We start from the raw sequence: 12543 nt of genomic DNA on the forward strand, positions 1-12543 counted from the left end.
GATAGAGAGAGGTTATGGTTTAGTGTTTTAACGGTTCGTTATGGGGAGGAAGAAGGTAGGATTAAAGATGGTGGTAGGTTCAGTTTTGTTGGCGAAATTTATCCAATATTTGTGAAGGGGCAGGTTTAGGCGTTGGGAATTGGTTTTTGGATAATTTAGGACGTTTCATATGCGATGAGTTCTCTACTCCCTTGGTTGGAGGGGGAGTTCTAAAGGACATATTCAGACGTCTTTTTAAGTTATCTGGGAACAAATTGGTATTAGTTTTAGAAATGAGTCTTTTGGGATGAGGGTGGAGGGATGGGGAGGCTTGGAAGTGGCGTGGACGTTTGTTAGCGTATGAGGATGGGCATGTAGGGGAGTGTAGTGCGTTGTTGAATAACATTGTGCTACAGGTTGAAACGGATGACAGGTGGCAATGGCACATACACTCATCTCAGATATATATACAGTCAACTCAACATACCACTTTTTGACAGCCTTGAAACACATTACATCAAAAGATTCTTCTCACAATGTATTTTCTGAGAATCACAATGTATTTTTGGATCAATTTGGTCTTTGAGTTCTCATTGATTAGGTTACATCATGGTTAATCCTTCTCACATTTTCAACCACTTGCTTCAATTTGGACATTTAGGAGGAACTTCAAAGCGTCATTGATCGACAATGAATCTCTTATGACTTGCTTTTGTTTGGGTGATCTGAAATGAAATCAATGAAAGAATTTTAAAGCACAAGGAACATACTATGACTCAATTGCTCGATAAAATCAAATTACTAACGTATTGGTGGTTGAAAGCGAAGTTTATTACTTTTCCTTTTGATTACCACTCTTGTTAGCTTTATCATATTATGTGTTTGGGTGCTATAACTTAGTTTGTACATTTCTTTATTTGCGTTTGTTTTATTTAAGTTCTTGACTTCCTAAACTTTTTATTTTAACCCCTTCTTCTTGACGCGCCTTGTGTTTGGGGGACTCGGGTTATTGGTAATATAATCTCATTTTAGCTTCTTAAAAACAATTATTTTTAAAAAAAAAATGCATATAAAACGCTTTTTATGAGAGGAAATGGAGTAACTTACGAGACTTTTTTTTGGGGGAACTTGCATGACTTAATTACTTATTATTTCCGGCAACATATAACGTGGGCATGGTACAAAAGATTTTTGTATCTATCTAGAAATCTCTTTTATAGATCCACAGATCCAGAAGCAAATCTTGCCTCTAATTAGAGTATTTTCCCAAAAATATATTGTTTTTTAGGTCCGCAGGTAAGTGGTTAAAAAAAATTCCCTAAAAAAGTGATTAAAAAAATTAATAATTACTATTTTCATTTTCACCACTCTAATTTGTTATACAATTTTTTTTTAAAAAAACAGTTAGTATATATCGTCACCTAAAGTATAATCAAAAATTGGTCAAATAAAATTGATGTATTAAAAAAAATCTAATAAATATACTTTTACCTATTTTCTTTTATATTTTAAGACGGGAGGTGTACTATTCAATGAATAGAGAATCTCTATTATATATATTTGCCTTAATTTTTTTTGAAAAGTACACGTGGCACTTGCAAATGCAATTATTCATTTAATTCTTTTATGACAGAATATCTCTCTCATCAAAGAATATTTCTTCTTATTTTTTTGTGATTAAAAAAGTAAATATTTCTTCTTATTTTTTTGTGATTAAAAAAGTAAATGGTGACTAAAAAATGAATGATTTAATGGCGTGTAAATGCTATTAATTAACTTTCATTGCATTTTTTTAATTTGTTTCATAGTTAAACCTGAAAAAATGAACATATTTTTTTATCTTCTTCTTTTCCATATGTTCCTCCCAAGCTTTAACACCATTCTTTTTTTCTCTTCAGGTTGTTAGGGAGCATATTTTAAATCACGATCATATTTTCAATCACAAAGATATGATATATAGTAAAAATCAATTAGATGAAAATCATAGTCTCAAGTGTAACAAGGTAAGTGGATTTAAATATTTTATTTTCTTAGATTATTGACGGTGTCAACGTGTTAGTATTGGTTTGAAACCCGTATTTGTGTAAATGTTCATAAATGCGTGCTGATCGTTCTTGCATTAGTATTTGTGTACAGAAAGTTTTAACCACTATTTAATAGAGATTTGTTATAAATATTACTTCAACCATAACCATTCCTCGCATCATTTCAACATTCAGTTATAGAATTCAAAATTATTTCAAAACAATCATGTTTGTTCATTTATAATTTGTATCCATTATTTTATAAAAAATATTTGTATTATTTTTCTTCATAGTGCTTATAAATAGTGTCTCATCCTTATTCTCTAAATATCACATATTTGTTTATGGTTCTTGACTACTCTCAGTTTGCAATTTATTTAAACCTATTATTTTATTTTTTAATCCTCTTTCTATCTCTATATTTTTATAGTCTTTTTGCCAAAAAAATTGATCAACTTTTCTTCTTTAGCAACAGTTGAAATATATATGGGTTGCTCTTCGACCAATTGTTCTTTGGTTTTAACTGGATTTTATTAATTTCTTATTTTTCCAGTTATGTGGATTCAATCAAAGATGAAGTGCAAGGCTGCAATAAGTGAAGTTTGACTACATGGATTTGTTGAGTTCCTCTCAACAATAGAAAGGATTTGTAGAGTTGAATATTTTACAAAACTAATAAAAGTTGTAAAAAATTTTTACATTGAGTTGTATATTTTAATCAAGCTTTATATTTTTAGAGTTGTATATATTAAAAATTTGATTCAAGTGTCTGATGTTATATGAATTTTAAGTAGTTTTATCTGCATTGAGATTGTAAAAATGCTAGCAGTAAATATTGATATTGTTGCAAGTGTCTAACTAATAACACGTATGACGAGTTATGATTGTTCGAATATAAACCAATCTTTATCTTTATTATAAACATTTGCCTTCCTTTAAATCAAGAGTACATGTGGCATCTTCACATTCTTCATCTTATTTAATGTTTTTTTATCATCCAATCGAATTGAATCATGACCCATTTCTCGAGACGCATAATCACGACTTCTAACTCTAAATGAATGTTCCAGTTAATGTAATTAATGGCTTCCTTTTGCAACTAATTACTAACATTTATCATTACAAAAACATTAATTTATTTTTTAATGATATTACATTTAATGATGTTCTTTTTTTTATCAATTCAATATATTAAAGATATCACTTTTCAACTATGATAATGAATAAAATATTATATCTTTCATTTGTAAATAATATTCAAGATAGTTTTCGTATTTAAAATAGCAAATTATAGATATTTTAAGCATATTTTTTAACAAGCTTTTTAGGCTAAAAATTTATTAAGAAAAAAATGACAAATAAAAAACTAAAGGACATAAACCTAGCCAAATAAACAATTATGGACATAAACCGAATTCAAAGAAAGAGGCAACATAATCTTTTCCATTAATTTCAGTGATTGTCTTTGTCCCAATTATCTTTACTGTCACCTTAAATTTCATTTAAAGATATTTTGACATTTAATCAAATTAACTTTTTACGCGCAAAAATGTAGGAGAATGGACATGAAATGAAATTAATTTGCCATGAAAATTTATATGTATGCAATAATTATAGCTTACATATTTTTTGTTTTACATCATGAGAATTGATATAAAATTTTGGGGTGTATTTTTTTCATGTGATTTGAAAAATTTATGTGCGAAAATTAAGGTTTTTTTCTCTCTATAAAATAAATAAAAAATTAAAAAATATTGATAGAATCTAAACTAGGCACAAGATATGCAAATAAGAGATAAAAAAAAACAAATATATAACATGTACCAACATTTTTTTTGAAGGATAACATGTACCAACATAGCAGCTATAATTTAATAAGGGAGCAAAAATTAGTAGAATCGGTGTCTATGTTCCACATAAGAAACATCATTCAAAGCAAGACTTTTTTGTTTTTCTCTATAAAGAATGATTTGGTGGTGTATAAAAAACATTGATTAAGTTCATATTATTTCTTTCCATAAAAAAGTTCATATTATTTGTAGAAGCAAGAAAATAAAAAACAAGGGTGATAAGAAGGGTCAAAGAAAAAAGTTTTTTTTTTATTTATATATAAGGAATGATTGAATTAATGGTACATAAAAAACATTATTTAAGTTCATATTATTTATGAAAAAAATAAAAACATTTGTGATGAGAAAAAAATAAATTACTCATACTTTTTTTATCTACTCATATGTTTTTAAAAACAACTTAATACTTTTTTTTCATTTTCACATGATGTAATTTTTTTATAAAATATATTATTAATTAATTTTGCAGCAAATTTTGGATCCATACGTTAATTTAGTGATTTTCTTGAATTTTTTTCTATAGATATTGATTCTAATTCCACCATTCTTCACACAATTCTGATATTGAACCAAAGAATTCAAAATTATTTTCCATTTTATTGTATTTTTGAGTTTTCAACAATACTCACTATTTGTAAAAAAAAAAAAAAACTTACTACTCTCATTTTTTCAGTGGGCCCAAAATCATTAATCTTAGAGTTTCGTTGTTCGTCTTTTGTTTGTTTTTGATGTATCAAACTGTAAGAGCATCCCTAATGGAGACCCCCAATTTTGAGTTTTTAAACGAGTCTCCCATGTACATATCATTCATTTATAATTTTTTAATAAAAGTACATAATAAGTAATCCAATGGAGATCCTCTAACAAAAAGTCTAAATGGTTCCCAGCAATAACTCTTCATCATTTACATTTCAACACTAACATATTATTTTAATAAAAAGTATTGTCGGGTCCAATTAAGAATTGGGGGTCTTAAGTGAGACTCTCGGTATTAGAAGACCCTCAAAAAAAATTTCTCATGGGATACCTATTAGTTACCGTATCTTAAATGGTGAGGACCTCATCGTTGGCGATGCTCTAAGCATCTGTTTTTACTAGACATCTATTGTCGCTGTGTATTCGTTAGTGCACATGTTTGTCTTCATTTTCAGTTATTGAAGTGTCAAACAAGCACATAATAAGAAATAGTACGAAAAACATTGGGAAGAAGAATATAATAAATAGTACGAAAAATATTGGGAGGAAGAGATAAATAGAGAGAGAAAATTAAATGAGGTGTTGAATGAGTATTTGAAAATAATTGGTGTTCAAATATAAGAGTTTTTTTTTTTTTTGAAGGACAAATATAAGAGTTGTTAATGATATAATTTAATTCATTAAATCAAGTTAAAATGAAAGGTGTGAATCTTAGGTGGGTTGGTAGTGGTTTTAAAGAGGGATGTTTTTTTATTTCTTTTATGAAAAGAGAGAAAGTAAATTAGAAAAAGAAATAAGATGAAAAAGGAATTTGAACATAGAGAAATAATAAGGGAAAATAATAACTTGCTGTTAGTGTTATGGGTTTGTTGAAGGAGTTGGAGATTAGTCGGTAACTATACTACCAAAATATTACACTTATTAAAAAAACTCCATATCAATTTTAAATATATAATAAACATGTATTTTGTTAACTTTTTTTTTTAGCAAATGTATTTTGTTAACTTAGTATAACACATCTACGTTTTTCTTTTGTGAGATCCCGCAAAAGACCAAAGGTGAAGATTTTTTTAATAAATGAATAGAATGTAAAGCATAAAAGAGAAAGGCATGACGTCTCAACTAGATTGGAACTTGATAACTAACTTTCTTCTTTGGCCATACTCTAAAAAAGGCGAAGAAATTTGAAATAATAGATGTTAAAAAAATAGTCTTGATAAAAAAAATTGCACGAAAGTGAATGAAATCAAAAATATAAAATTTAAGATAAAAAAAAGTTAAACAAATAACATCCAAAAAATAACAAAATAAATCATTATAATGTTGGCAATTCTCATGGAGCTTACATTGGGTTGTATCATCGTATTAGACTATATGAGAAACATTACATCTTCTTTCAAAATATCTAGGCACGTATATATGAGTCATCTCACATATATGTTATTCAACATATACTATTCCATCAATTCTAGAACTTTAAATTTGCTTATATGAACCACATAATATGAACCACATAATATGAACCACATACATCATTAATTGAATGAACCTAAAAAGTTAAATTTGCTTATATTTAGGACCGGAGGGAGTACTTGACATATTAACATCTATCCCCCAAGTGTGCGGTTCTCTATGTCCGTAATTATATGACATAGTCAAATAAGGTCAAACGGAGGCACAACAGATAAAAAAAGTGGGTTGGTGGTGATTTAATGAAGAGATATTTATGTTCCTTTCTTTCATGAGAAAAGAGAAAGAAAATTAGAAAATGAAAGATGATGCAAGAGAAATTTGAGATTGAGATAAATGACACCGGTAAAAAAAATGTGTTTTGTCCCTGAGGTTATAAAGAATAAAGTGAGTCAAATGAGTTGGAGATTTTTGAGTAATTAACTTCCCAAAAATTAGACTTAATAAAAAAAACACAATAACATTTAAGAAATTCTAATAATTAGGCACATATTCTGTTAATTCAGCATAATACATTAGAGTTTTTCTATGGTTAAATCTCACCAAAGACACAAAGTGAAGAAATTCAAAATAATAGGGATTAATAAAAAAAATGCATAAAAATGAAAAACAAAAAATTTAAATTTAATATAAAATTAAACTTATACTCTTACATTGGTCATTTCATTTATATGTGTCTCAACATCTACTATTGTATCTATTGTGGAACTTTAAATCACAATTGACTTTTTAACATATCTTCCTTAAGTGTGAGACTGTTTGCGTCTCTGATCTGGTAACATAACCAAATAAGGTCAGAAGGAGGCATAACGTGGTTAAACAGGTGGATTGATGGTGATTTCATGGAGAGAGGTTTATAATTCTAACTTTCACGAAAAGAGAGAAATGAAATTAGAAAAAGAAAGAATATGAAAAAGTAATTTGAAAATCAGAGAAATGATAGGAAAAAAATAGTGAGTGTTTCATCCGTGGAAGTATTGAAAATAGATCGAGTTATTGGTAATTTTATGGTTTAGTTGCAGGAGTTTGAGATTTACGAGTGATTGTTCTACCCAAAAATAAATAAACTCAATAAGAAAATGTCACATAATTTTAAAATATCACTTTATCAGCTCAGCAAAACACATGCATTTTTTTCATTGTTAGATCTCACAAAAAGCGAAAGTGAATGTATTTTAAATAATAGTGAATGACTTCCAATAACGTATATTTAATATAAAAAAAATTAAGCAAACGAAATCCAAAAACTAACAAAACAATTCATCACGATGTCCAGAGTTCTTAGAGTGCCTACAATGAGTTTAATGATCATATTTGACCAAGAGAAACCCCACACGTGAAATTCACACAACATCTAAACTCAAAACCTTAAGATTTTGCGTATATTAGTCTTCTCACTTATATGTTGCTCAATATCTACTCTTTCATATAATCATGAAGTTTAAATCAAACATGACACATTAACGTCTTTCCCTCAAGTGTGAGACTATTTATATTTCTGATATGATGAGATAATCAAATAAGCATAAAGGCACAACAAGGTAAAAAAAAATATGGTTGGTGGCGAATTCATAGAGGGGTGTCTTTTTTACTTTTTTTTAATAGAAAAGAGAAAGTAAATTAGAAAAAGAAATAAGATGAAAAAAGAATTTGTGCAAGAGATAAATGATTTGCTGGTAATTTTATGAATTTGTTGAAGGAGTTGGAAATTATTGGGTAATTATGCTACCATAATAAGCATGTATTTTATTAACATAGCAGAACACGTCTACATTTTTTCATTGTCAAATCGCACCAAAGACCAAAAGTGAAGGAATTAAATACAATAGTGGTTAAATAAAAAATTGCTTGAAAGTGAATGACATCCCAAAACCAAAATTTAAGATAAAAAAATTAAACAAATGACACCAAAAGCTAACAAAACAAATCATCATAATGTTGAGACTTTCGTGGGAACCTTTATTCGGTTGTATCATAACATTAGGTTAAAAGCAAGCACACAAGTAAGATTGACATCACAACTTCACCCAAAATCTTAAGACATTAGATATACGAGTCATCTCATTTATATGTTTCTCAACATCTACTATTGCATTCAATGTGTTATTTTAACTCACACTTGACACATTAGCATCTCTCCGTTAAGTATGAGACTCTCCGTGTCTGCGATCCACCACCACGAACCACTTTCGCTCCCAAAAAATGTTGAAACGGATATGATATCACCATTGGGACTTATGGGGAGCCAACACTTGTGTGAATCGACACAATGTAGAAAAAGCAATCACACAAGTGAAAATGATGTTACATCTTCATCCAAAATTTTAAGACTTAAGTATATGATTTATTTTTTACTTATATGTTCTTCAACCTCCAATATTTTATCCAATGTTGAGATTTAACTGACACTTGATGCACCACAATATTCTCTACATTGAGGATGACGAAATTCTAGCCCGTGCTTGGCACGGGTGTCCATACTAGTTTCATTTATATAGGAGTATCATAAAGAATAAATTATTTTGAGGGAGTATTTTTCTACCGAGTAAATAGGCAATTACTCCACCTTTCGAAATTGTAAGTTCTATCAATAAGCTCCATTGAAATCAACAAAACTTCAATTACCCCCGAAATTACATAACGTTAATCAGTTATCAATTTACCTCCTCTGTCAAATTTCTCTGTTAGTCAACATGACGTGACATTTGACTATTTACGTGGCACTGCCACATCACATGCGGTAAAAAAAATTATCCTCCTGAAATTTTACATTTATGTGCAAAATACCTCATGAACTTGAAAGTTTATATATTTTTTCTTATCTTTGACTCAAAAGATATTAAAAGCAAACAATTAACGGTTAACTTTAATACTTTAAGCTCTACAAACATTCATGTTTCTACCTTTATGTGAATTTCACTTGGTTTTCTTTTTTGCCTATGAAATTGGAATAATCTATTGGAATAATTTTATCAGCTTTCTTTTGTATTATATTTGAACATTGACAGTATGTTAGCTACCATTTATATCAGACCCAGTGTCAAGATACTTCAAAAATACTTTGATGAGATGGTAAGAGAATTTTTCCCGTTTAATTAGAAGTCTAGGATTCGAATCTAGCATTGGATGTGTGCGTCTTTTCCACTTTTATCATTAAAAGTAATAAAAAAAATTAAACTACAACTCTATTATTTAAAAATTATGCTATATTTTTTATGGTAGAAAAATTAAATTATTTGATTGGTAAAGATGGATAAAATTGTAAAAAAAAAAAGTGTAAAATTAAAAGAGAAAATTACATCAAAACTTAGTAAATTATATATAAAGGTATACATGTTTAATTTTTTCTTCTTGTAAAAAAAAATGCTTAATTTTTTCTTCTTTAAAAAAAATGTTTAATTTTTTCTTCTTTAAAAAAAAAAGTTTAATTTTTTCTTATTTTATTAAATAAAAAATATTTTATTTAGGAAATTAAATAAAAATAGTTAAATAGTAAAAAAATTAATTAATATAAAAGGTAATACTGAAAAAGGAAGAAAAAAAATCACAGAGAAAGTTTATATTCCATTTATATATTGTTTATCTCTCTAAAAAAATACATCGGTAAGACCCTAAAAAAAGCATCGGTAAAGTAGATGTATGTGGTCCAAAATTTGATCCACATTCATCGATTTTGATCATCAGTTTTTGTTCTTATTTGGTATCGTATAAAATAGAATAAATAAAAAAAGAATAAATAAAGTCCACAAGTTTTAACTTTTTTTTTTGAAGAAGCTAAATTAGCCCACTTAAATTGACACCGGAGAGAATCAAACCTGGGACCTCAAGGAGGAGCACACTTCCAGGTCCCAACCCAATACCACCAGGACAACCTAAGTGGGTTTCCACAAGTTTTAACTTGATTAACAAAAATGTCGAAATTACTAGATTAGATTCCGTGACCGCGATTTAAACCCCGATTACTTTATTTATGTGAGTTCGTTTATCTACTGAAAAATGGACAAACAACCATTTGTATTTTTTAATGTGTAACGACCTGTCACAATAGTCCTTCACTGCAACAAAATCACAAAATAGTTTTAAATTATACACTATGTAAATCAAAATAGTTTCAGTCAAGAACAACGCTCCTACTCTCCGTTTTAACCCTCACGACTTAACCAACCATGCTTCCAAAGTAATAGGGTTAAAAGGAAATATTTTTATATCAGAGACTATTTTGACTAAACGACGTTCCGAGACTATTTTGTACTAATGTGTTACATTGAGTCAACAAAATAATTGATTTACCCCCAAAAGAGTTGAATAGATAAAAGGAAGAAACAAAGATCCGCATCTATATCGTGGCTGCGTGCGTATAGGTTGGTTAGTTTATATATCTATCTATCTGCCTCTGTTTTCGCATTCATCATCGTATCACTTCAATTCAACAACACACAGAAAGAGAATCATCCATCGTAGAGCCAATTCGGCTCTGTAATGTCATTTGCTTTACTTTTACTTTTTGGCGGCCAAATACTTCAAATTCAAGAGATCCAGTGGGAGAAGAACGAACGATAATACATACGGTAAAAAAACCAATATAATATACTTTACTTCTCAATTTTCACTTCAAACCTTGCAAAATTAATTTAATGTATTTATGTTTAGATTGACGATAAGATTCACAGAATCATGATGAACCGTATTGATTTTGTTCAAAGCTGCCTTTTGGAGCTTCGCGGTAAAATCACGATGACACCATGATTTTGCTGAATTCATCGTCAATATAAATAATATATGCTTAATTTAAGTTGTTGTTAACTTGTTATTAATATTTTGAATCGCAATCGTGTTAACATTGCAATTGTTGATATAACATAGAATCATAGTTAGATTCAGTTGATATTAATTGTGCCACATTATTACTCTCTTCGTCCCTGGTTATAAGAAGAAAAAAAAAAATAGGTATTTGGTCTAAAATTTGGATCAAATACATCAACTTTTTTTATCTGTTTTTTTTTTTATTATAATTAGAGACGGAGGAGTAGTTATATGGTTCTAAATTGTCATGGCGATGTTGATGCATGCATCCGATGAGGTTGCAAAAACAAAAAACTACAGCTGTTTGCATCGTGGTTGAAATTGTGGTTGCAGGGCGCAATTTAGAATTATGATAGTCACACGCGCGAAATTTCAAAATAATTTGATGCCGTGGCAGGGCTTATAAAGTGATCATTTAATTTTGAATTAATGATTGAAGTTACATTATGATCTTTGTTAAATATAAGTAATTATAGCCATTGATATTGTGTCATTATTTGTGTTACCTATAATTGCCCTATTATTAGAGGTTTTTTCTCTTCCTTGATGCATGATTGATGTTGTTTTATTATTGTTTGTGTTTTTTTATAAATGTCGGTGATTAATTTCTTGTTTGTGCTTAAATTCAGAGGAATCAAAGAAGTGTGCATATGGCTGCGAATGTTGTGAAAGAAGCTGAAGCGACAGAGATGGAAGCTGTTTTGACCGCAAAATGCAGCTGTTGCGGGTTGGTGGAAGAGTGCACACACGCGTACATTGCGCGCGTGAGGGAGAGATTCGGTGGAAGATGGATATGCGGTTTATGTGCTGAGGCAGTGAAGGAAGAAAGGGCGAGGTCGGAGAGTGATGAGAAGATGATCACAATTGATGAAGCTTTAATGCGGCACACCAAATTTCGCCAGCAGTTCAGATCTTCTGCTTCTGATCATAACAAAGATTTCATAGTTGCTGTGAAACAGATTCTTTTTAGGACTTTGGATTCTCCTAGGAGCAAGCCGAGTAAGGAACATTCTGCGTGCAGACCTCTTGGTAGATCTCATAGTTGCTTCTCAACAATGGAAACAACTCCGCCAAGGACGACAGAGACACATACAGAGTGATTAAGAATGAAGTGAACATTGGATTATTGCAAGGCAAGCATTGTTGGTTGGTGGTGTCAAGGTTTATTTAGAATTAGTTGTGTCATGTGTTCTTGTTTATGTTTTTAGTCTTGGTTGTTATGTTTTGAAGATTATGGATGATTTATGTTTTGTTTTTTGGCGTTAGTGATTGAATGGATGATGGTTGGAGAAAAGTTTTCCTTCCCGGACTTCAATCACTTGGCTGCCATCTCATTTTGATTACTAGCAATTGAATTTTAGTTTTTATATGGTTGGACCAAATTCAGGTTATGAAATTTATTTGAAGCTTTTGTTTTGGACACAATGTCTAGTTTGGTTTGGCAGACAAACCATTGCATTCTACCTTCGATAGTTTGATCCGAATTGTTTGATTGAAATCGGATAACTATGTCATTCATATTGTGTTGAAAGTTGAAACAGAAACAGATCCACTCCAGTGGGATTTTTACTGGAGAGTGTCGACTGGATACCTCCACCCTTGAGTTTTCTCAGACCGCATGCGGTATGAATAGACGGCTGGCTGAGTTTCCACTGCAGAAACGGAAGAGAATCTGTTTCTGCGTTAAAACAGCTGCAGACAGTTAAAAACCTCTGTCAGTT

The 12543-nt window shown here is 29.8% G+C and overlaps 1 protein-coding gene across 1 annotated transcript; it reads left to right on the forward strand.

Moving 5' to 3' along the window:
• The first annotated feature begins 10422 nt into the window (after window positions 1-10422).
• Window positions 10423-12247, forward strand: LOC146952356 (uncharacterized). The gene is made up of 2 exons (XM_085701178.1): window positions 10423-10587; window positions 11452-12247. Exon 2 carries the CDS (start codon window positions 11473-11475, stop codon window positions 11920-11922), a length of 450 nt encoding a protein of 149 aa, XP_085557304.1. The 5' UTR covers window positions 10423-10587; window positions 11452-11472; the 3' UTR covers window positions 11923-12247.
• The last annotated feature ends 296 nt before the right edge of the window (window positions 12248-12543 follow it).

The sequence above is a fragment of the Medicago sativa genome, chromosome 1 (assembly GCF_051527215.1).
Source record: "Medicago sativa cultivar Bolivia chromosome 1, Bolivia_mono, whole genome shotgun sequence".
NCBI classification, from domain to species: domain Eukaryota; kingdom Viridiplantae; phylum Streptophyta; class Magnoliopsida; order Fabales; family Fabaceae; genus Medicago; species Medicago sativa.